Source organism: Lampetra fluviatilis, chromosome 25 (genome assembly GCF_964198595.1).
Source record: "Lampetra fluviatilis chromosome 25, kcLamFluv1.1, whole genome shotgun sequence".
Lineage (NCBI taxonomy): Eukaryota > Metazoa > Chordata > Hyperoartia > Petromyzontiformes > Petromyzontidae > Lampetra > Lampetra fluviatilis.
The window spans coordinates 736,628-762,640 of record NC_136299.1 but is presented as its reverse complement, the minus strand read 5'-3'; the positions used below and the strand labels follow the sequence as shown (position 1 = coordinate 762,640).

Here is a 26,013-nt window from a genome sequence, read left to right as displayed (position 1 = left end):
CCATTCAACTATATGATAAACGACTGACAGATCCACAGTTCATCCCTTCATATTTAAAAGTTACATACTGACCCATAGTGAAACCATGAATCTGCTTAAAACAACAATCTCATCTGACCTGTCATTGAATGGGTATACAGTATTACGATCTGGCAGAAACACTCCCCAACACATTCTCACCCACCACACTTACACTCACTCACACTCCAAAACACTCACTTATAATGACTCACACTGCCCAACACTCACTCATGACTCACACTGCCCAACACTCACTCATGACTCACACTGCCCAACACTCACTCATGACTCACACTCACACTGCCCAACACTCACTCATGACTCACACTGCCCAACACTCACTCATGACTCACACTGCCCAACACTCACTCATGACTCACACTCACTCATGACTCACACTCACACTGCCCAACACTCACTCATGACTCACACTGCCCAACACTCACTCATGACTCACACTCACTCATGACTCACACTCACACTGCCCAACACTCACTCAACACTCTCCAACAGTCACTCACACTTATGAACAGACTCACACTCACAACAACACCCGCCATTCGCCATAAAGTGGCGGTGATGTCACCACGGTGCCTGTGCCAGCTCAGGTGCACTTTGAGGCCACGTGAAGTGTCGAAGGCTCGCTGACAGGTCACAGGACAGACCCAGGTGCCATGGGTTGACCGACTTAGATGACTGGCCGATGCACCACCTGTGACCCCTCCTGTGCCAACTTGCTGTATTTTATCCACCTGGCACTCCGCTCGTTGTTGTGAGCATCGCTCCTCTGCCCTCCGTTGTTGTTGGAGGGCGACTGCCTCCAATTGCCCAGCAGCAGCGTCCTTCACGAGCCTCCTCCACAGAGGCCAATCTTGACACGTTGGTACCAGTCGTCGGAAAGTCCACCCAGCTTCACATCCTCCCGCACGACATCAGTCCATCTCTAATCCATCTTGTGTCGTGCCCGTTAAAGTCCCCTCGATTCAGCCAAACAGAAGCTGCTTGAACATGCGGGCAAGGTGACCTACCCAGCACAGCCTCGCCTGCTGGAGGAACTCACCGACGGGAATGTGTCCATATCTTTCAATGATGTGTAAGCTCCTTACACAATCCAGCCTGGTTAAACCCAGGATAGTCGTAGATAGGCCTGCCTGAATGTTTCTCACCGGCACAGATATTCTACTAGAGAGGTTCACGTTTCACAAGCATAGAGAAGGGAGGGCATGACTGTGACTGTGGCCGAGAAAACCCAACGCTTTGTGTGGAGTGAGACCAGGTAGCTTCCACACAGCATTGTGCAGCCGATGTAAGATGCCTCCCCCGACTATTGCGGAGTGAGACCTGCTGTCAAACCGGAGCTAGTCATAAGCACACTACACTCACCCACACAGACACAAAGACAAATATCCCCCGTGTAACCTTAACAGACTGTAGGGGCAAGTGCTGTTAACGAGCAGCACCTATAGGCACACGAGGACAACACCACGCCCAGCCGCCTTTGTATCCCTAGTGGCGAAATTTACACATCGCACCAGGTACTCATTTGAGGCTGAGTCGACCTAGGGGAGGCCCAGGACCGGTTCAGATAATCGTCGCTGGGTGTTGGCCGTGAGCGGGAATCGAACCTGGGTCGCCGGGTTCGTAGCGCAGCGCACTAACCGCTACACTACCGCTCCCCAAACAACTAACTCACCCACCCAGACTCACCCACACACAGACTCATACTCACCCACACACTGACTCCCACTCACCCACCCACAGACTCACCCACACACAGACTCACACTCACCCACACACTGACTCCCACTCACCCACCCACAGACTCACACTCACCCACACACAGACTCACACTCACCCACACACAAGACTCCCATTCACCCACCCAGACTCACACTCACCCACACACAGACTCACATTCAAACACTCACCCAGCCTCACCCACATAGACTCACACTCACTCACACAGACTCACAATCACCCACACTGACTCACGCTGACACAGACTCACACTCACACTGACTCACACCCACACAGACTCACACCCACACAGACTCACACCCACACAGACTCACACCCACACAGTCTCACACTCACCCACACTGACTCACACCCACACAAACTCACTCTCACACAGACCCACACTCACCCACACAAACTCACACCCACACAGACTCACACCCACACTGACTCACACTCACACAGACTCACACTCACCCACACAGACTCACACTCACCCACACTGACTCACGCTGACACAGACTCACACTCACACTGACTCACACCCACACAGACTCACACCACACAGACTCACACCCACACAGTCTCACACTCACCCACACTGACTCACACCCACACAAACTCACACACACAGACGCACACAGACTCACTCACCCACACTGATTCACACTGACCCACACAGACTCACGCTGACACAGACTCACACACCCACAGACTCACACACCCACACAGACTCACACTCGCCCACACAAACTCACACTCACCAACTCACACTCACCAACTCACACTCACCAACTCACACTCACCAACTCACACTCACAGACTCACACTCACCAACTCACACTCACCCACACCGACTCACACTCACCCACACCAACTAACACTCACCAACTCACACTCACCCACGACCGACTCACACTCACCAACTCACACTCCCCCACACAGACTCACCAATTCACACTCACCCACACCAACTGACACTCACCCACGACCGACTCACACTCACCCACACACACTCACCCACACAGACTCACCAATTCACACTCACGCACACCAACTCACACTCACCCACTCACACTCACCCACACACACTCACCAACTCACACTCACCAACTCCCCTCTCGTCTCCTCGTCCTCACCTCTCCCCGTGACGTCATGCGGGTCACACCGCGCATGCGCGTAGTGACGCCCCGGCAAATGGAGCCTGACAGGGGGTAATCGTTTCCTCGCCTGAATCGATTCTCCCTCCTGGCCTACACAAAGCAACGGAATCGCGACGTGAGAATCGTTGTTATGCGATTCAGCCTCGTAGGTGATTGACTCGTGGAATCGATTCAACAATTCCTACCCCTAACGCTGGAGTCAAGGGGGTTAATCGTGTGCAGGTTTAAAATCGGATTTTCGATTCGCGTTGTTGTTGTCGTTGCGTCTCATGGGGAAGAAAATACCCCGGGCCCTCTCTCCCCGCCCACTGGCAGTGGGACTTCTTGCCACTGGGGGGCGAGGGGGCCACTCTGGCCCCCGGGGTCCACTCTGCCCCCCCCAACCTCAAATACATAACGAGGTCGTCTCAGCACACAGAATCAGAATATTTATTGACACTGCAGGAGGAATCCGTTGAGCTATGATGCTCTTTTTCACAGATGGCCCAGTAGGGGCACGGGGTAAGAACGTTACAACAACAAAATACAAAAGCACGATAGCAATGCAACGTACAAGAGAAGTAAACAAATCACCGCAAAGACATACAAATACAACTAAACCATTCACATCCGACTCGGTAAAGCGTCCACCCCATTGGTGAATGCACTTTGCTGATGAGTCCTACTATTCAGGACGACACGGATCCTCAATTGTTTATGAATAACTTTTCCTTGCCAAATGAATAGATTTTCCACCACTGGATCGGAGCTGTAAAAAGATGAGCATTAGGAATGTTTGTACAGCAATTGTTGCATTTAATTGCACGTGTTTATTCTGGAAGTTTTGCTGGGTGGTGGTGGCTATGCATAGAAAGGATGTGAAACTTCCTTCCCGTGGGCATCGAGGAGACCTTTGCTTACCAGCAGGAGGTGACACTACGAATGTGTCCCACACCTGTTTCATCTGTCCAGGAAAGAGTGTTTCCCCTCGCACGTGTGGGTATTCTCCGGGTTCCTCCCACGTATTAACTCTCCTTAATTTACCGATAGCACCTTAACAGATATATTAATATTCGACTGCAGCGCTTGAGAGCGATTATCACTGGCTGACCACGTGGCCGCCTTCCCTCTTGAGTGCAGAAACCATCACGCGCAGCGCTTTCAGATCCGTCTGGAACACTCTTCCTTCCGATATTAGGAAGCCACTGGAGTTATGCACTTTGAATCTGCTTTGTGTGTTTAGTTTGTTGTCCTTCCCAGCACCTCCGGTTAGAACGGTTGGCTACGTACGGTGCGAAAGAAGTTCAACATGCATACATACAATACAGCGCGCGTTACAAGTTGATATTTTATAAGGTTTAACTTTTAAAATAACAGTTTACAACATCGCACATGCATATGTTACACAACGTAGGCATAAAAAGCGGGGGAGGCAATGCACAAGTGCAGAGCCACTCCTGAGTGATGGTGTTTCTATGGTGCTGAATGAGTTTTAAATCACAGCACATGGATTATTTACGTTGTCTAAAAGTGGCGTTGACCCCGATCATGTTAAAGTGCTGAATGAACTGTGTGCGTTTAAAAAGTTGCCTCTTTAGGGCCCACCGCACACGGGGATCGAAAGCCCAAAACCAGCTGGCGTGTAAGTGCTGCTCGTGTCGTGTCCAGCACTCAGCAAGCCACAAGCACTGCCAGTGGAGTGTGCAGAGGCAGACAGTGATTGCTGAGCTGTCAGTGCCAGAAACATGTGTGCAATGCAGTAATTACATTAGTGTTGTTATTATTTGTATTAACTTGAGCATGCTCGTTGAGACCGACAATTGTTGACTATTTCAAGCATCACTATCGCTCATGGTCGCAACCTGTCCAGGCTGTCCGGGTTTGAAATCCCAAAGCTGTCCGGGTTTGACCCGGACAGCTTGGGGATTTCCATCTGCGTTCATGTGGCAAGAATATACTTATTCCGCTCCTCCGATTAGTACGGTTGGCTATGTACGGTGCGAAAGAAGTTCAACATAATACAGATCTGGTATCGCTATTGTGTAGAACTTTGGGTTTTATCTGTGCTAAAGGTGGCATCCATATTATTGGTGACACCTGGATTTTGATCATAGGTCAAGACGTCACAACTTTGTTGAGTGTTGACTTAAAGCTTTCGTGACTGCAGGAAATCATATTCTTGGGTATTTCGATAAAGTCACGTAGATAGGGTCAAAGAAAATAACAAAAATCGACCGCTTGTGTTGCGATCGAAACGTCGTAGTTTTTTGTTATTTTCTTTGACCCTATTTACGTGACTTACCGAAAGACCCAAGAATATTTGTTGAGTGTTACTATATTATTTACATTGCAATATGGTCTGCACATTCATGTTATGACTTTTAAATGTCCACGAGGCCTCTTGTGGTCATAATGCAGTGTCGTGTACACTGGTAGTGACGTATAATTACGTGAGAACATACTGTTATGACAGAACCATTTCGCGTACACAATGTGACGTTTTATCTTGAACATCTTTTTCGCGAGTATATGGCCTCGGGCTTTTAAAAGGGAGGTGCCCACTTGAGAACAGAATTAGGAAAGGCACTTGAGGGTGCCATTGGGTTTCTAACAAAATTAATAAAACGTCCCCCCGCCCTCGTGTGCAATGCGAACGTCACAAATCTCTACGTCGCATTCTCTAACATGCTGTGTAGCTTTACAGGGTGGTGGGCCACGTACACGACTCAGTGGGAAAACAAGAATGCTATACAAACTGAAAATAGGAAAGGTGTGGAGATGTCACAAATAATACCAGGCATTGTTGCTTGAAGCATTTAATGTATTTTCTAGAAGGAAACGTTAAATTCGTTGTACTACAGCACTGCAGATCAATGTTAACGCGGATTTAAGACGTAGCTGGGTGGCTCAGCTGACTACAACTAATATGTGAGAGCAACTGAGCCAGTGTCAGAGACATCCTGCATGGAAATCCGGGCAGCCGCCCACGACTAGATTTGGCTATGACTCCACAAAAGCCATGGCGTGTCATTTGATATTTCACCTAATTCTTATCGTGAATTGCCATAGAACAAAGACTCGAGGTGGAGTATATGAAGACGTGAGCAACCTATTGTGGACAAGATGCCAATTATTGGGTTGGCTTAAGAAGCCATTCTGTTAAGTTTCAAGAGTTCCACATATCAACTCTCTTTGCTCCCTGTCTCTGTGTCAGGTCTGTTTCTCTAAGATCTAAAAGAGAAATGTCTCTGAGTGAGATGTTTCTGTGCAGGATATCTGCGTAAAATGTCTCCGATTTAGATGTATGTGAAATGTATATGTGTATGTGTGAGATGTTCCTCTGTATGGTGTATTGTCTGTTGCTCTCAGATATCCCTGTCTCTGAATAAGATGTGTCTAAGATGTCTACATGTTAGATGTCTCTGAGTAAGATGTATGTTTCTTTGAAATATCCCTGTCTCTGAATAAAATGTCTCTGAGTGAGATGTCTTCGTGTTAGATATATTGGGGTGCCACGGTGGAGAAATATTAACTACCTCGCCTGGTACACAGGAGGTCGTGGGTTCAATGCCGACCCTAACGTTGTATATTTAAATTATACATGTTCTCCCCGTGTTCTCCCCGTAGTCGCGTTGATTGTTGTCCGGGTCCTCCGCGTTTTTCCTCCACATTTAGAAAAATGCATTTAGAGGGGATTTGAGTGATAACATTTCCACGTGATAAGCCACCTCATTGAGCTATCATTTGTGACCTTACCTGATAAAATAAATCATAGTTTAGTTAAAACATAGTTTAGTGTATCTGTATGAGATGTCTCTGCAGATTTCAATAACGCCAACGAAATCGTACCCTGAAGAGGCAGCAGACACAACCCTACTCAGTAGACCAGAAAACAGCCATGCAAGTGGTCAACCGGAATACACAGGACAGGATTCCGGTTGTCCTGCCACGCCACCCTTCAAACCTGACATTCAAAACGATCCTGAACAATCAGCTTTATTCTGGCTATCGCCTGATGAGGCTTGGTTGTTATAATTGCCAGTGAAACGTCGTATTCCAATTGTAAATGTTGTGGGTTTTACTCTCCAACACCGTTGTGCTGAACTAGTAACTCATTGGCACGTTTTGTTTACGTGTCGGGCGGTGGTGGCTTTAACGACGCATTTATATTTACGCGATCTACCCCAAAAACCCCTCTATTATGAATGTGTACCTCGCCTGGCACGAGCGCCGTGGTGACGTCACCGAGTGGCGAGTGGGGCGGTGGCCGTTGCGAGGCCCGTCGCCCCACCTCGCCCGCTCCCCCCCACCTTCTTCGTAGCCCCGCCCCTCAATCCCCACCTCCCCCTCTCCCCCCGCCCCCTCTCCACCCACAGCCTCCGTCGTCCCGCCCCTCGCACCCCACGCTCCCCCCTCTGCCCGCTCCCCCAACCTCCTTCGTCGCCGGAAGTGACACACTTCCCAACGGCTTCGGGACGAGACGGAAGTGACGTTGCGGCAACGGCGGCGGCCGCTGATTGGTCAGTTTGATTGTAAGCGCGGGAGCCGCCACGACCGTTGTGCAGGACGAGCCATGGAGGCGCCTCGGCCGTGTCGCGCCGCGCTGCGCAGCGACCTCAAATACGCGGAGCTGCAGAAACTCGCCAAGCGCTGCGGCATCAAGGCCAACATGAAGGTGGGGACGGTGGGATGGACGCACGGCATGACGAGCACTTGGCAGAGGCGCGCGGGAACCACGACGGACCGGGGCTGTGTCGCTCGCGCGCGTGTCCCGCGCGGCGTGAACGCAGCACGCAGAGAGACCCCCCCAACTCCTCGCAGAGACCCCGCAGCAGAGACCCCCCCCAACTCCTCGCTGTTGTGCGATCGCACGCGACGCGCCCCACTCGCACTCGGGTGACTTCTTCTTAGCGCGGTGCTCTTGAGCAGGTGGGCGGTGGGGGGTGATAAACACGGCGCGGCATCCCCGCGTGTTGCTGCTTTCTCAAAAGCAGAATGAAAACAACAGCGAACTCAACGCGTTCGTCAATGCCAACTGGCCTTGAAAGAAAATAATGGGCGACGTTTTCGGGAAATGGCCCTTGGTTTTTGTGCCCACCTCGTGTGCGGGTGAATTGTTTACCTTTCTTGTGCTTTGCACTGCAAGTGCAATCTTGTGTTTGTAGTCGTTTTTGTAACGTTCTTAGCCGCAGCTACTGGACATCTGTGGAAAAGAGCTTTATAGCTCATCGGATTCCTCCAGTATGAATACATTCTGATTGTTTCGTGTGGAGTTTGAAAAAGCAACAGGCTATGAAGAAGGTCCGTTGCCCGAAACATCGCTGGTAATTTATTACTATTTTAAGGCAGGGTAATTTAATTACGAGTGAAGGTCATTTGTGGTACAAGCCAAAGTGTCTTGCTTGTCGTGGGTTTCAGTACGCCGTGGCTTCAGTGTGAGAGACTGATATGGATGACGGAAAGAGAAACTTGCCCATAGAATGTACGCTACTCTAATGGGGTAACAGGTTGATTGTTATAGTTAATGGACATTCCATGTTCAATTTTCATTTGAAGCTTTATGACTGTAGGAATCCATACTCTTTGGTTGTTTCGGTAAAGTCGCGTAGGTATAAAATAAATCACGACGTTTCGGGCGCAACATAAGCGTCCATCAGGTGGGAAAGCATGGTCTGCTGCTGAGGCAGACTTCTAAAAGGTTTGAAATGGGTGTATCTCAAGGGTAATAAATAAGTGGCCGGGGCTAGTGATGTTAATGTCAGAAATTAGCATGTACGTGACTTTACCGAAAGAACCAAAGAGTATGGACTCCATGTTCTCTTTAATTATTTTAGTCAACATCCCGATTTGTGTTACCGTGGAGCGCATCTGGTGTGCTTGCTGGTTGACTCCTGGCCAATACCACAGCCCTCGTGCGCCGTTCTAACCATCGGCCGCATCGCAACATCAACACAACGATGTCCCCCACCATCTCCTACATTGAAAGTTGCGCCACGGTGGCTAGATGTTAACTCCCTCGCCCTGTATACAGGTGGTCGTGGGGTCGATTCCAACCCTTGGTGCCTGATTATTTGGCGTTTGCGTGTCTCTTCCTGTGGCCGCTTGAATTTGTCTCTGGGTCCTCGGGGTTTAGAGTATTTGGCTGCTGTAAATTTCCACACGATAAGCCACTTTATTTGGTTATCATTTGTTGCCTGCTCGCTGTTGAAAAATAGTCTATATAGCTCAGTGGGCCTTATCTGGTAAAAAAAATATATATATAGTTTTAGTAATAATTGGGACATTTAAGAACACAAGCCACAGTCCTACCATTGCAGCAATGCATCCCAAACTGCACCCACATTGAACCACTTGTGGTCTCTACGCTCCTTCAACGGAGGAAGAGCAACACACACTACACAAACTCTTCTGGAGCCCTCGTGGCTAGCAAACCTCGACATTGGCAGCCACTGCCTCCGAACACATTGCCTGCCGTACACAAGAATAGAATCCGCTCAAGGTGGCTTAGGGGAGAGCGCAGCACGCGCAATTCGTTCGCTTGTCCGTGGACGCGGGCAACACGGTGGGGAAATGGAATAAAGGAATAATTTCATATGGATTCTACATATATTCGAATATTTTTTTATGTCACGTTTTGCCTTTTCAAAATGATTGCTTAACATTATAATTCCACTCTAGATATGCACTTTAAAATCTAAATTGTAAACTAAGTTCTTTAACAGTTTTTGGTGTTTAGTTTGTTGTCCTAACCTCGTACCTCCCGATTAGCATGGTGAGCTACGTACGATGCGAAAGAAGTTCAACATACATGCATAGCATTGTTCATAACTTCGTGATGGTTTAATATCAAACGTTATACAATGTGTTATTTTTGTTTACATTCCTAAACTAATTGTTTAGATGTGGTGCACAATTAAAAAGCATTGCCTCAAAGTTAAATATATGATCTGTGAAGAAGAGTAATTGCACGAAATGTTACCGATTATATCTATTTCTATTAAGACAGTACAGGTCCTGCGAGTGTGAGTTTGTATTTATTTAATGCATCCATTGCCTTTTAAGTTGTCCAGTGGTATTCATTCCTATGCTGGAGCATTGCTTAGCATTTTTTGTCCCTAAACATTTCAAATGGCGAATTTGTCTATGTTGAACTTCCTTAGCACTAATTGAATGTGCTTATGTTAATTTAGCGTATGTTAATGTGGACCACATGAATAAACTAATTGTGTTTTTACCCTCCCAGGCATTGTAAATGTGAACGTGAGCAGGGTGTGTTTGGTTATATTGAATGCAACAATTTGTATTTTCTCTGTTTTCTAGGCCGAGAAGCTCGTGAAAGAACTGGAAGAGTATTTCGCAAATGTAAGTTGCTTATTGCCCTATTTATAGTCTAACAAACTCCAGTACTGTGCCTACTTTAGATGAAATGCTTTGTGGCTTAGCGAGCCGCACGGTGGTTAATTAGCGTTTGCCCTAGAGAGCCACGCGGTGGTTAATTAGCACGTGGCCGAGGGAGCCACATGAACCACGTGGCTTATTGCGCTTTAAAGACGTGAAGTACAAAATACTAAATATAGAGAGTAAATATGGTACAAATTTCATTATGTATATACATATATCATGACAAAATATATAACGTAAATATATTTGTAAATGTATAACTATTTACATTCTTTAGGCGTGTGGGAAATGGTAGAGCAGTGGTTAGCACGCTGCGCTGCGAACCCAGTGGTCTGAGTTAGATTCCTGCACACGGCAAACATCGGCGACGACTATCTGAACCGGTCCTGAGCCTCCCCGAGGTCGACTCAGCCTCAAACGAGTACCTTGTTAGATGTATCATCGTTACTGGTGAGACAAAGATAGCCGGGCGTAGGGCTGGCCACCCACCCCCTCGCGCACCGTACCGGCCTTCATAGGTGCTCGCTAACAGGACTTTTCCCAAAACTCTCTTGTTCAGGCTATACGGGGAATCTGTGTATGATAGGCCAATTGCTTCTGGTCACGAGGTACAGGTGGCTACACCCTAAAGAACCCCACCGAGAGGTGTTGGAGTCACTTGGAAATTATTTTGTTGAGTAAGATGTTTGGCAGATGAAGCGAGTTCTTGTGCATATATATATGTTTCACAGTTTATGAACACAATAGAATGCTTATGCACTGTATCTTGAGTGTTATGTCATGTGTGTCACCTCTATGCCTCTATGAATGACATGCAGCTAAATGTGATGTGTTAGTGGGGAAGAGCTTTAGTAGAAAGTTGATAGGGGTTCTCAAATGGGCGTGTGTGAATCTTAAAGGTGGCACAGCAAACCCAGGCCTGCATACACACGTAAACTTACTGCAAAATGTAATCCCATTTGTCTTGGGTTGTCTACGGAAAAATCCAAGGTATGCACCAGTAATCCAGCATAATAGCGTACTTCAGTTATCTGTTGATTAGATAGCCACACCTTATAAGACTTGTTTAAGAACTAAACAAAAATCAAGACACTTGGCAATATCTCCCATTGATTTCATGGAAACCAAATTGTTGATTGGGAGAGAGACATGTGACCGTGTTATTGTCTGCACACGCCAAACATATCGAGTAATAATGATTCATTTCTTTACACAGACGACTAAAATATCAGGTAATGGTATGTGTCACATTCACTGTACCTTGATATAGTAAGTACATTTAAAAAATAACAGCACGAATCTACTAAAGATATATACATTTTTGGAGGCAGGCTCTTAGAATTTCTGAGGCTTTTTACGCTTGCATTGCATGCTCCAAAACTGAGGCAGCATTTGGACACAATGGTTGTTTGTTTTGTAAAGTCTGTTCCAGCGGAGGAGAAGGAAGACTCTGATGACGATGCAGCAGCGGTGGAGGTTGAGGAACCAAAACGCAAGAGGTCTAATCACAGTGCAGAGCAAGAGGACTGCTGTGATTCAGACCAAGTGGAGCAAGCCACATACATGGAGCAGGATGCAGGGGGCATGGAACCAGACAAGTTGGAGCAAGAAGATGATAGCATCAAACTTTCGGATGAGGTCCTGCAGCCATGTGACGTAGAATTAACAAATAGCATGAATGAATGTGCTCCACAACAACAAGCCGAGGATGCGGACGTTGATGTGCATGCGGAATCTTGCGAACAGAATGATGCTGTGGTGGAGGTGCGAAAAGAGGCCACGTCAGGGTTGGCACAAAGCGAGGGCAGCGACGAGTCGCGTGGCTGTGAGAAGGAAGAGGAACATCAAGGTCAGGGCGCTCTCGCTCTTCAGGAATCTGAAGATACCGTTGACATGCGAGAATTGGTCATGGCTGAACTTGAAACAAGACTCAAAAATAGAGGTAACACAAGTTATACCACTTGCTAAACACGCTTTATTTTTTTTAAATCATATTTTGGTCTCTTGTGCATATACTTTTATTACTATATGAAAATAATGTAAACGTCATTAGCAATCAATACAGTATTATGTGATTCTATATTGAAATGCACCCTTTGTAATCGTGTTGTCTGGTGATTGTTGGTCTGCCTGCCCAGCCCCTACCGATCCCACATCTGCAAAGAGAGCTCCTCTGTGGTGCAAGACTCCAAGAGAAGGAGCAGCTCCTCAAGCAAAGAATACCACACCTGGCACAGGTGAGGGCTGCCTTCTCAATTTCCACAAATTAATGGGCATCATTATACGCTGCGAGGCTTGTTGCTTTATCCAGTCATGATCCTATGTTTGGCCATACACACAGAACTCCTTGTTAATGGAGATATGGCAAGACTGGGTCACACGGGTGCCATGATGGCGAGTCATTAACAACCTCGCCTGGTATACAGGAGGTCGTGGGTTCGATCCAGACCCTGATGCCTGCTGTATATTTGGAGTTTGCATGTCTGTTCCTGTGGTCAGGTGGAATTTTCTCCGGGTCCTCCGTGTTTTCCCTCCACATTTAGAATCAACACGAGTTTAGATTTATTTGGCTGCTATAAATTTCCACATGATGATAAGCCACTGCTTTGAGCTATCATTTTCAGCCAGGTCGCTTCTGAAAAAGAGCTACATAGCTCAGTGGGGCCTTACCTGGTAAAATAAAAGTTTTTGATTCCAAGATATATCAAATCTGTATCAGTTGACAGTCATGGAATAATCTTTCTGTGATAATCACACAAGCCTACTTGTTAAACTAAAATCACACTCTTTTAGAGAAGTGCTCTGTGTGGCATGATTTCTTAGAGTCATACATTATGCTACTGAATGTATTTTACGTGAATACAGGTGGCACGGATTGGTCCAAGATTCATGCAACGCACTTTGGAAAAATGGAATCTCTTAACGACTACGTGGAAAGGAAACGTAAACGCAGAGAAGCAATGGAATACTCTGCAAAAGTGATCAAGGTAAGGATTTCAATGTGGTTACTTCTCTTTGACCTAACTTGGTTATAATCTGGGAGGTACTTAAAATCGCTTTGGATGCAGTGATGTTAAATCGACATTCACAGCCCTCTCGCACTTAATTTGCTGTGCTACCACTTCCATCGCCTCACCATCTCTCTCACATCACCATCTCTCTGGGCGCCACGGTGGTGAGATGTTAACTACCTCGCCTGGTATGCAGTGTCGTGGGTTCGATCCCAGCCCTGAGACGTGCATATTTGAGGTTTGCATGTTCTCCACGTAGTCGTGTGGATTTTTCTCCGGGTACTCTGGGTTTATCCCTCTACATTTAGAATCAACATGCGTTAGAGTATTTGGCTGCTATAAATTTGCACGTGATGAGCCACTTCGTTGAGCAATAATTCGTGGCCAGGTTACTTCTGAAAAAAAATAGCTATATAGCTCCACGGGCCTTACCTGTTAAAATAGAAAATTGTTCAGTTTTTGTTTACTTCAATTCTGTTCCTTCAGCATATGGAAGTCAATTCATTGGGCGATGTAGTTTTTTTTCCAAAAGTGTTTGTCAGAGGGCATGTCAGAGTGTAAAATTACTTGGTGCGTTTTTGAAGCAATACAACAATTTAATTAAGATTACCCAACCAATGATATATTCATTCAGGTGAATGAAAAAACTACGCATCTAGTTTGTATTTGACATATATCCTTGTATGTTTACAAGTAGCACTGCCTGCGGGTTCGCATGGGATGTAACTTAAGTGAATTGTGAGCGATGTTGATTTCTTGCTGTTCGTTTCCCAATGACACTTGCTGGCCAACTCGCAATATCAACAATAATATAGCATCATGGCTAACAACAATTGACGTAACAACGTTAATATCAATACCATGTGTGTAAACGGCAACACCTGTACAGCTATTTTACAACCATAACTGAAGCCACAATATAACCAACAATTTTAAGTACAACCACACAACCATAACAGTCGCATAACCACAACTATAATTAAATAACCACAAGCATAACCACCATATAACCGGAACCACAACATCTAGAGTATAACCACAAAAACTATTTAGGTGTGGACCAATCAGTTTCAAAGACAATGCAAATATTGTCAGAGCATGTTTTTTTGTTTGTTTGCATTTGCACCACATGTATGTGTGGTTAATGCAGACATGCTTCCTTGCAAAGGTTTCAGTTTGGTGTTTTAACATCTTAACACCTATACTCTTTTGTTCTTTCGGTAAAGTCACGTAGGTATAAAATAGAATAAAATAGATCACGACGTTTCGGGCGCAACACAAGCGTCCGTCATCAGGTGGGAAAGCATGGTCTGCTGCTGATGCAGACTTTTAAAAGGTTTGAAATGAGTGTAGCCCAAGAGTCATAAAGAAGTGGCTGGATCTAGTGATGGAAATGTGAGAAATTAGCATGTAACTGGGTACGGAAGTGACTATGTTAATGTGAGAGATTAGCATGATGTTAAAGTGAGAAATTAGCATGTAACTGGGCACAGAAGTAGCTATGATTTGAGAGATAAGCATGATGTTATTTTATTTTATACCTACGTGACTTTACCGAAAGAACCAAAGAGTATGAATTCCTGCAGTCACGAAAGCTTCAAATCAAGATCTTAACACCTGTTTTATTGCCAGAAATGGAAAACCCCATTATCATAATTTAATACTGGCAAAGGAGGTCTCATGACATAGTATAACCACAACCATATTATAACTCCAACTGAAACCACAATTACATATTCTTTGGGTCTTTCGGTAAAGTCACACACTTAATCACAACAACCATATTATAACCCCAACCGTAAGCATAACCACGGTGGGTGCAATGGAAGCCGGTGCGATAACTTGATTTTCAGAGGATGACTCGGGAGATGCAAGTGCTTGATAACAAGGCCGCACAGTGGTTATTATTTAGCACTGGGGAGCGCTGGCCGCAACACTTTCCCTGATTGCCTCCACGTCGACTCGTTTATACCAAAATGTATAAACGAGTCGACTGTAAGTACATATGAAGTAAACATGGACAATGTCGAGTTCGGAGCGGCATAACTTCCAAACTGAGGACTGAGCGGGCAGCTGAGGGCGTGTGCCTAATCATCGCAGACCGTTTCAAACTTAACAACGTTCTGCGGCGCACCTCCCCGGTGTTGGTGGTCTGGCACGACGTAGTACACTCACAAATGCTGGAGTTTGGCGGGTCGCGAATCGGGAATTGGTATACATTTGCAGTTTTCTCCTTCCTCGCGGCTTGTCTGTGCGTGTGGTGTGCGGCGCACACACTCAGTCGGAGACGAGGTAGTTGCAGGAGGCACTGTCTCTCTTTATTATCTCGTTCCCACCACCAACTCCGGCCTCCTTTCTCACGACCATGCTGCCGTACAGCCCGGCCCAGACACGACCCTGTCCGCGTTGCACCGACGGCGTCGACCGAGAGAGCCAATTACTGTCCGGCCGCACAATGATCGGGCGAAGGCGGCGAATAAGCAAAACTCGCGAATCCTAAACTCGCACATAGCGAGAGTTTACTACATTTGTGCAATATTTTCGATTGATCATGCGACAGTTGTTTTCACCCAGATTTATACTTGCTTAATTGCTGTGCTTTATTTTGTAATATTTCGATTTAGTAATTTTTTTGATGACCCCCACGTCACTCTTACAAATGAGATTCTCACCTGGGGCCATGAATTCCCACCTGGTTCTAATAAAACTGCCTCTTTGCTAGATGACAAGGAACGGGCTCTTCAGTCCGGACAAGGTGCTTTTGACGGGAGCTACCGACAAGGACAAAAAAAGCCGCATTCCAAAACGGAACATGGCATTGCCGGGAGCTTCCAAGCCCCTCGCCACTCTGAACACCACAGTGTCCGGCAGCAGCAACCTGGCCAACGCGGCCGTTCGCAAAACCGTGGAAGGCAGCGGCGTCACGGCGGCTTCCAGGTCCGCCGTGCGCACAGCAAGCTCGCGCAAATCCATGCCCAAGTCGGCGGAGCGGCGTTCTCCTCGCCTCCAGCTTCTGATGGCGCAGAAGGAGGCGAAATCCAGACCCACCGTGTTCAAGCCCGTCACGTCCACTTCCAAAATGAATGTTCGGTAAACAAAACAACTTTTACCGCAATCCGTAATTGCTCGTTTATACATTCTTCCAAGTGAAGTGTTACATTGTGTGAAAGTCATCACAGCACCCCCAACTTTTGATTGAAGGTGGTTGCAGTGTCTTAAAATCCGGAGAATACGTTATCGGGTTATAGCTATGGCATCTCAATGCCAGGTTTTGAGTGCAGTGATTATGATTTCGATACACCATGAACTCATTGAGACTGAAAATAATTAATCTCGCAAGCAGCTATGGTTTTGTTAGTTTAAATCACAGTTGTCAACTTAGCAACGTGTCACGTATGGAGGGGGTTGCGGGGCGTGGTTTAACGACCCTTTCCATTGTGCTCCCTGATTGCGCAGGTTCACCGAGGCTCCCGGCGGAAGGCGCAGCAACCCCCCTCGTAGCGGCGTGAAGACCCCCAAGCACGCTGCTCTGTCCATCGCAAGAGAGAGCAGCTCCCCTGCTGTGCGCCAGCATCCCACTGCCAGTGCCCAACTTGACAAGTCTTCAGGTGATTGTGAAATACAGTCGCCGGTGATTTCCTGCTCAAATGACCATTGAGGCATTGGTGCTCATCTCCTGTTTACAATCCTGGGCCTGTGGTGGAATTTCCACCATATGGTGGGGGCCAGCAATCAATAGGACATCCACTATTAACTTCCCCCGCAAAGTGGCATGGAATTCCTTCGTTATTCACGAACTTGCGATTTTGGCTATCCGCGAATCGCATCTGGAACTCTACACGACTACTGCGTCGAGAAAGAAAGTGATGAGATAATGTGATTAGAGATAAAGTAATGTGAGATGAATTGATATGTTATTCTAATTTTCATGTATTTAATAGCTTATTTATGTGTTTATTTAAGTGAATTAATAAAAAAAGATAGTTTTTTTGTAGGCCAAAATCATTTGCAAAATTTGCTATTCATGAGCATTTGCGGAACGTATCCTCTCGCAAATAATGTGGAAATACTGTCCTCACTGGTGATATCCCACTGAAATGAGGATCGAGGCACTGGTGCTCATCTCCTGTTTACAACCCTGGGCTAGTGGTGTGAATCTCACCATATGTTGGGGGGCAGCAATCCATAGGAAATGCACTGTTGACTTTCATCGCAAAGTGATACTTATTTTATTAACCCTAGGGGGATGATGATGGGTTGATTCAATCCCCAAAGGGGATTTAAAATTTACGACCCTCCGATTGCGAGCCACTCGCTCTACCGCTCAACCACCTGGTTGATTAATATGCGCGGTAATTAATAGGTTCACATGAGCCATGTTGCCACTAGAGGCTGCTACAATTCCCATAAAGAAGGAATACAAAAAATTATAATCGCTGAGCGTGACAATTAGTTTTATTGGGAGAGGAGCGGGTTTGTATAGGCCTGCTACAATACTAGGTTCATATTCAGCTGTGTTGGCTGCACACTTTCACTGAAAACCGTTTAGGCAACCAGCACTTGACAACACATGTTGAACAAGTGGGAAGTACCTAGCGTTGCCCGGGGAAAAATATATTTCAAAACTTATCTTAAAAACATAACATATACATACACAAATACGAAGCTATTGTGAAAGCCCGGCGTTCAGTTTGTCCATTTGTCCGTCAACAAAATTTTATGAGGCATGCAGAAGTCCTGAATCAAGAAGTAATAGAAAGTGGTGGGTAAATAGTTGATCTAAGAGGTTTCCGAAAATTGTCGATCTCCCCCCACCCCCCCCCCTAAAAATATATATTTACCCTCCCCCCCGTAGGCGTATATAGCTACACCCCCTACATACAATAGAGTGAGTAGTATCTAGTGACTATAGTAGTATCTAGTGACTATAGTAGTATCTATTGACTATAATAGTATCTATTGACTCTGCAGTAGTATCTACTGAATATAGTAGTACATACTGAATCTATAGTAGTATCTATTGACTAGTAGTATCTACCCACTCTATAATAGTATCTATCGACTCTAGCAGTATCTACTAACTCTATAGTAGTATCTACTATCACTCACTACAGTAGTATATACGGACTATAGTAGTATCTGCTTACTCTATAGTCGTACATACCGACTCTATAGCAGTATATACAAACTACCTACTCTACAGTAGTATCTACAAACTCTATAATAGTATATATCGACTCTATAATAGTATCTACAAACTTAACAGAGTGCCGTGGTGAGGCCTAATCCTGTGCAGAGCCCCCAGCCTAGTCTAGATTGCCCAGGCGGCCGAGGTGGCACCTTTGCCGGCTGGGGCTACAATGCTACCCCCCCACCACCCCTGCCTGCTCTACAGTAGCAGTAACTACTAACTCGACAGTAGTATCTACCTACTCTACAGGAGTATCTACCTACTCTATAGTCGTATATACCGACTCTATAATAGTATCTATCGACACTATAGTAGTTAACTACTAACCTAGTATCTACCTAGTCTATAGTCGTATATACCGACTCTATAATAGTATCTATCGACTATAGCTGTTAACTACTAACCTAACAGAGTGCCGTGGTGAGGCCTAGTCCCATGCAGAGCATCCAGCCTCGCCTAGATTGCCCAGCCGGCTGAGGTGGCGCCTTGGCCGGCTGGGGCTGGGCTGCTAATCCCCCGCCCCCTCTGCAGTATTCGTATCTAAGGACTATTGTAGTATCTATCGACTCTATAGTAGTAAATGCACACATTGGAGTGGGGGGGGAGAAGAGGACATCACACTTTGAAGAATTTACCTCCGCATTGTGTTTTTTTGTTGCATTTTGAACGCGAATGAGAATTCCCCCCCCCCCCCCACAGAGTCAGCATTCTTGCGCATGCGCACATGCGTGCTTTGGCGCCGCCCTCTGCTTATAAAAGGAACTGCTTATAAAAGGAATAAATTGCTAATTTAACTACTTGAAAGTTGACGTATGGGAAATACGAATAGCGCTTTTTCGTACCGGGGCTTATCGTGTGGTATCTGGGTACTTTTTTGATACGTAAACCCCACAGTTTGTCAGTTAAAAACGTCACAAGGTACCTGTGCAGACAGACAGAGCGACAGACAAAAATTACTTTTATAGGTAAGATAGATCTTTTACGTATTTTAGGAAATGTACATTGATCATATTTTGCATTCGGTGGATGATTTTTTTTTATCAAAATGTGCACCAGTTGCCCCGTTCAGGTTTGACGGGATTTCCTCTCCTGCTGGAGCCAAGCGGAAGTCGGTGTTCAACCTGGAAGCCAGCCTTGGCAAACCGTTGAGCTACAAACCTCACAAAGGTGAGATCCTTAAGCTACACATTTAGTGCAGGCACAGGGATCGCTACAAGTTGGGTGGAAATTAACTTAACCAGTAGGATTACAACAGAAGTGGAAATGCACCTTGTGTAAATTTGTACCTCTGCCTGCACACGTTCTTCTCCTTTGTGATGGGTTTTCTCATCTTTTACAAAAAGTGTTTGTTTTGAATTTCTCAGTAACCAGTGCCAGGCTCACTAACATGTAGTAATTATGATTTTCCATCATAGAGGTTTTTATTTGGGATTGCGTAATATAAATACCACCTGACACAGCCATTTAGTAAGGTTTATCATGTAAACAAAGCATGCCTATTGGCATTGTGAATTGTAAATCTTGTGGGTTGACGCTTCAACATTAACTAATTGACATGTTTTGTTTATGTGACAAACCTTGCAAATTGGCCGTGTTGGGTGGTGGCAGGTTTAACGACACATTTATATTTACGCTATCTAGCCAAAACAACCTCTATTACGGATAACATTGGTCGCGAAAGCCTACTACGTGTTAATCGTGATTGTCTTAAATTTGGTGATGTAATGAATATGTTGAAATGTGTGTGACGGTTGCAGGCAAGCTGAAACCGTGGAATGCTGGGGACGCGAAGGAGAACGGCACCACTTCACTGCCAGACCGTGCAGGCTACAAGCAGCCCAAATTGCAAACCAGGTAATGGCCATCATTCAGTGTTTGCTTTGTAACCTTAAGCTACTGACCAAATATAGTTTCAAACATGAGTTTGGTGGTTTAAAAAAAAAAAATAGTGTGCTGGATAGTGGAGCGTAGTTTAACAGGGCAGGTATCGACGTGCCCCATTAACAGTCGGCAGTCAAAGGAAGACGTAAAAGCAAATGTGAATACAATACCAGTTGTGAGGTCGGGTGTTAACGGAGTTACGGCTGAGGGCTCTAGCAAAAGACAGAGAGGTTTGGTAACATGAACTTCTTTCGCAAGGTACCTAGCCAACCGTGCTAATCGGAGGTGTGGGGCAAAGACAACTAAACACACAAAAAGCAGTTCTAAATAAATGAGTTTGCTTCCTAATATCAGAAGGAAGCGGTCTTTAAAGACCCACATGCAGCTCCAGAGGCGCAGGTTGCTAACCCCTAATCTAGGTTGTATGAATAAAGTATTTAATTATAATAATTGTATTATTATTAGTACACTTATCTTATATTTATATAGCGTTTTATACCAAGGCACTTTACAAGGGTTATGAGTGGTACAATTAGGGTAGCTAAAAGTGATATCGTGAATAGGGATGGTGTTATAGGGAGGGAGGTTCGTGGGTACGAGAATTACGCGGGTACCTCGGGATGGAGGGAAGGATGGGCCAGGGAGAAGAGGTGGGTCTTGAGGGAGGAGCGGAAACTAGACAGATGGTGCTTGCTTAATGTGGAGGGGAAGTTTGTTCGAGTGCAAGGGGGCTAGTAGGGAAAAGGAGCGGAAAGGGGATTGTGCATAAGGAGAGAGGGGAACGGTTAGGAGTGGTGGGAGAGATTGAGCGGAGCAGGCTGGAGGGGACGTAGAACGAGAGGCAAGGGAATCGAGGTAACGGTGGGGCAAGGCCATGAAGAGATTTAATTACCAGTGTAAGGAGCTTGAATTGACACCGGTAGTAGATGGGGGCCAGTGCATTTCTTTAAGAAGGGCAGAGGTGCGGGAGCAGTGTGGTAGGTTGCAAATTAAACATGCAGACTTATTTTCAATCTGTTGTAGTGGAATGAATGCAGAGACTAGGAGACCAAGTAGGAGTTGGAGTAGTCTAACCGAGGGAAGATGAGTGAGTGTATTGTTTACTCTGGAAAGCCTCTGAGCATCAAGACACCTTTTTTAGGAGGCCCTGTCACGTTTTTGCAGTTAGGGGCCGATGTTGCTGCCGTGTGTAATTCCAATTGATTAATTTACAGGTACATTTTCAGCATTGGGATGTTTCGCCAAGCACAGTTACATTTGATGTTTTTTTGGACAGGGGTTTTGGCTGCAAAAATTGGCCACGCATAATAAATATGAAAGATTACACTCGCATCCTAACTTTTGTCTCCACGTTAAACTGACTTTAAGCAACTTTTTTTCGCCAATGTCCTACATTCATGGAGATTATTTGCGAGACCAGCATAATTTCCAATTTTATACAAATCTATTTTTGGTGAAATGATTCTTTAATCCATTTTGCACGTGTCGTTTGTGTTTTATCTTCTTCCTGTGGCTGCAGAGACGACCGGCGGAAGAAATTCGAGGAGGAGAGAAAGAATAGAAAGGAGCAGGCATGCAGTGCCAGGCGAGGATTTGCCGTGAAATAAGCTGGCCTGCACTCGGGATTATCGGCATTTGGATTATCACCTACTAATGTCACACACGTTACAACTCAGTGGAGGAAAAATAATGCATATTTAAAGAAACAAAAAAAGTAGTGTATATTGATACAATTACATTTCAAACAAAGTATAAGATAGCTTCAAAATATATAATTTATTTCATATACAGTAAAACCTTCGATTGTGAGTAACTTGGTCTGCGAGTGTTTTGCAAGACGAGCATATTTTAATTAAATATTATTTTGATTAACGAGCGAGGTCTTGCAATACGAGTAGTACGTGTATACACTTTGTCTGCCGAGCGTCACGTGATCACAACTGATATACGAGTGCTTTGGATTACAAACACGTTTCCGGAACGAATTATGCTCGCAATACAAGGTTTTACTGTAATTGAAACTTTCTGAAATACATTTGTCAACTTGATAAAGGTCTGTTCTGTCATGTGATGTCCTGATAGTGGATATGTTTATGGATATGTTTATCCACTATCAGGACATCACATGATGATGATATGGCCCGGTCTGTATCCCTGGTGATGGCCTCCACGGTGCACGGCAGGGATCTTAAGATAGAACTCCTGTCCTTGAAACACTAGGACCTTGTTCAAACCTGGGTAGCTGAGTTTTTGTGCATACTGCAGCTTCTCGATATATTTCTTGAGTACTCCCAAGCACAGCATAGCAAACGACAATTCTAGAATAGATGTTATTTTTTCAGGAAGCTGTTATTCTGGGTTTTTTTCTCTTTTCTGGTTTTTTTCTTGACTTGGACCTGGTTGAGGCTCACCAGGTTTCAGTTTTACAAAAAACCTGTCCATTGAAGTTTGTTTTTGCCTTCTAAGAATGTTCCTGAAGTGTGACATTGTCTGGTCATTCCACACAATACTGTACGCGGTGACTCATCCCGACACATGCAAGTTCTAGCAAGCGTGTCGTATCCCAAGCAAGACGTATCCCAAGACATTTTTTTCTCGTAAAAACACGACGTATATCAAATTCGACGTATTCCAAAGCGGTTGTATACCGAGGTATGACTGTGTTTGTGATGTGTTTTTGGTCTTTGTGGGGCGTTTTGTTGAGAAAATATCAACTGGGGGAAGGTAACCCCCTTGTTTAGCGCCCCCCACCCCATATATTAAAGACAATGGCTGCTCAAAGGAAGACTACGCTTTGTCACTGCCCCCCCCCTCCGCAAATGACCAACGTATGCAACGTAGCATTAGTTTCCGTCGCTACATATGGGCTTTCTGTAAGTGTAAATAAAATGTTTTCCCTTAGACCTCTCCAAATAGGTTTTTCATTTTGCCAAATTATTGGGAACTGAAACCTATTGGTAATGTTTTGATAAATACGCTTTTAGTCTAGGTACATTTTTATTAAAAGCTTTGTTTAATATACATTTTTTATGATTAATCTTACGTAATTACATGGTGCTTTCTGATTTTCAATAACGTGCTTGAAAATAAGACTATTTGCCTCAATCCGCTGCTGCAAGGGGAAGTCTGTCAATACCGTCCGTTGCTGCATGAGCGGTACTGCTTATTTTGCCACGTAATCTGTGTATCGCCTGCCTTCAATTGTCAACAACACTGCCTTAATTCCAATATATAAGGGGTGAATTTTCAGCCAATGGCCCTTCATTGAGGTTAGGGTTTAGTACCCAGAAGGGCCATTCCCAATAATGTACCTTATTAAAAAAAAAAACCTTTAAGGTCAGCGTTCTTCACGAATTTTGATTTTTTTGTAACCTGTGCTTGTGCCGCTGCCATTGGAGCGTCATTAAATAATTTGTTCAGCCCGTGTTTATTCTTCAATTCCTGTTTATTTGACCAATTTCATAAGTAATGACCACAATAAAATTTGTGTTCTCTAACCTTCCCTCCCAATTTGTGCTTTCCTTCCGTTAACGTAACACTCAGTTTGTTAGTCCTCATTGATGTGCTGGCAGTATACATTGGCCAAATACATTGCTCAGATCATGGGATTATTGTGCAAGTGCTGCTTTATTTAATCAGCGTGACCACGAGTCGTGATGGTTATACACATCGGCATTCTGTTCAATCTGTCCCCCAACAATAACATTTGGTGTTATTGCACATGCCTATTTCTTTGGGAGTATGCTTCAAGTGCTTGTTTATTGAACACTGTTGTAAGTGGTATCTGGCTATAACTGCTGACCTTAAATAGCTCGGTCTTGGGTGCCCCCCCCCGCTTCCGCTTTTTTCAGCTCCAGGACAATGATAACAGAGACGTTTGCTCTCGTGGGTCATGTCATAGTTATTACTTTTTGTTGCTGTGGTTTGTAAAACTTCTTCAGTTGAATACAAACTAAATAATACTACGTGAGCGGCAATTGGGGTATGTCCGTGATGTTAGCTGCAGGCCAAAGTTAATTTGGTCGCCTTGCACCTCTTTGGTTCTAATTTACCTTCAAAAAAATGGCAATGCCTCGCACCCCTAGAAAGGTAATCTCACTCCTCCAAGGGGCGTGTGCACCCCAGGTTAAGAACCACTGTTCTAAGAACTGCACCGCCACTCCAATGTCTTGTATGTTATGGGTTCATGTGACACTTGCAGCCGCAAGAGGCCGCTATCATTTACTTCGGTGTAAAAAATATATATGTATAGTTGATCATCGATTATCCGGCTGCTTCCAACATCTGGCGGTCCCGGGCCGATCTGGCGAAACCACTCCAAAGGCTGTAACCAGTCTGGCGATCGTCAAACTCATGAAGTTGTTGACACGAGTGCAAGTCGTGCTACGTACATCACCGCATGTAGAGTCTTCGAGATTGGAGTGGTAAGAACGGTACAGTAACTTTTTACAGGATATTTGTGTATGTTTATACTCATTTTATATAAGCAAATAAAAAACACATGCAACACCTAAAAACGTTATGCAAGAGTGCAACAATAAGCAAATGTAAATAATAATGTGATTATCCGGCGTTTTTGAAAATCCGGTGCCCCTTCTCCCCGAAGCTGCCGGATAATCGATTTGCTTTTAGCTTCAATCGAATTGTCACCCTGAATCCTGGCAGTTCGTTGGCAGGAATGAATTGTTACGCCTCCAGTGAGAGTTGTTTCCATGTAGCAGTCCACCGATGTGTTCAAATATATTCTTACGCGCAATAAATCACACAAAAATCATATTCTGATAGGTGTGCACATTGGGTTCGTGTAAATGTTGCAGCCACAATGGCGAATAGAATCATTTTAAGTCGTGAAGTCGAGTTGAATGGAGCACGTGTCTCTTAATAAGTGACCTCTTCGTAGAATTCTTATTTCACCGTTACCAAGAGAAACACATTTTGTGACGCTGCTGCGTTGGTGCACAAGCGCCCACGGTGGCTCGGAGATGTTAACTACCTCGCCTAATATACAGGAGGTTGTGGGTTCTATCGCGACCTTGACGCAGAGGCGTAGCTAGGATATTTTGCGCCCGGGGACGAACTATAAAATTGGCGCCCCCCCCCCCCCCCCCCGTTTAATCACATTTTCCTATTACATCGAATAAGGAATAACAATTTAAATTTTAATGAAACATTGTATTTAAAGAAGCAAATTTATAGAAATTATATTACATGGCTCACTCAGTCACTGTCGCAAACTGGTCAATCACGTAATCAACATCTGTTTTTTTCCAATGTTTCTCTTTCAACGCTAAGAAGAGCAAGATCGCTGAGACGATATTGTCCCATTGAAGCATGCAAATACGACTAAATAAGTTTAAATTTGCTGAACGACCGCTCACAGCTTGCAATTGAAACTGCTATTGTTAATAACATTTGCAGTGAAATTCGCAAATTCGGAAATATGTCGTCTCCATAAAACACAATAAAACCAAGAAGATCCAAAGGAGCTTCTGGTAGAACTTCATTCCGGTTACTGAGCAGCATTTTGCAATCTCCAATTTCTGTGAAAAGTTCGTGGCCATTGATGTCGGTGTCATAGAAATTTCCAAAATCTTTGCAATTTCGACGAATTGCATCGACATCTGTGTTG

The 26,013-nt window shown here is 45.1% G+C and overlaps 2 protein-coding genes across 4 annotated transcripts in view; one reads left to right on the top strand and one right to left on the bottom strand.

The window, feature by feature from the left end:
* The window catches only part of PALS1 (protein associated with LIN7 1, MAGUK p55 family member), a 40,887-nt gene extending 37,956 nt beyond the window's left edge, over window positions 1-2,931 (bottom strand). Inside the window, exon 1 of one of the 3 annotated variants that reach the window (XM_078867966.1) lies at window positions 2,869-2,931. The gene's annotated coding sequence lies outside the window, so the exon portion shown is untranslated. Of the gene's footprint in view, window positions 1-2,854 lie in introns of all 3 variants that reach the window. The other 2 variants (XM_078867968.1, XM_078867967.1) reach the window with 2 other exon arrangements.
* A 4,447-nt stretch (window positions 2,932-7,378) lies between these two features.
* On the top strand, window positions 7,379-23,183 carry NUSAP1 (nucleolar and spindle associated protein 1). Its single transcript, XM_078867969.1, has 10 exons — window positions 7,379-7,575; window positions 10,221-10,262; window positions 11,724-12,243; window positions 12,440-12,538; window positions 13,167-13,288; window positions 16,035-16,402; window positions 16,769-16,920; window positions 19,560-19,670; window positions 20,261-20,357; window positions 21,904-23,183. Exons 1-10 carry the CDS (start codon window positions 7,474-7,476, stop codon window positions 21,989-21,991), a joined length of 1,701 nt encoding a protein of 566 aa, XP_078724095.1. The 5' UTR covers window positions 7,379-7,473; the 3' UTR covers window positions 21,992-23,183.
* The last annotated feature ends 2,830 nt before the right edge of the window (window positions 23,184-26,013 follow it).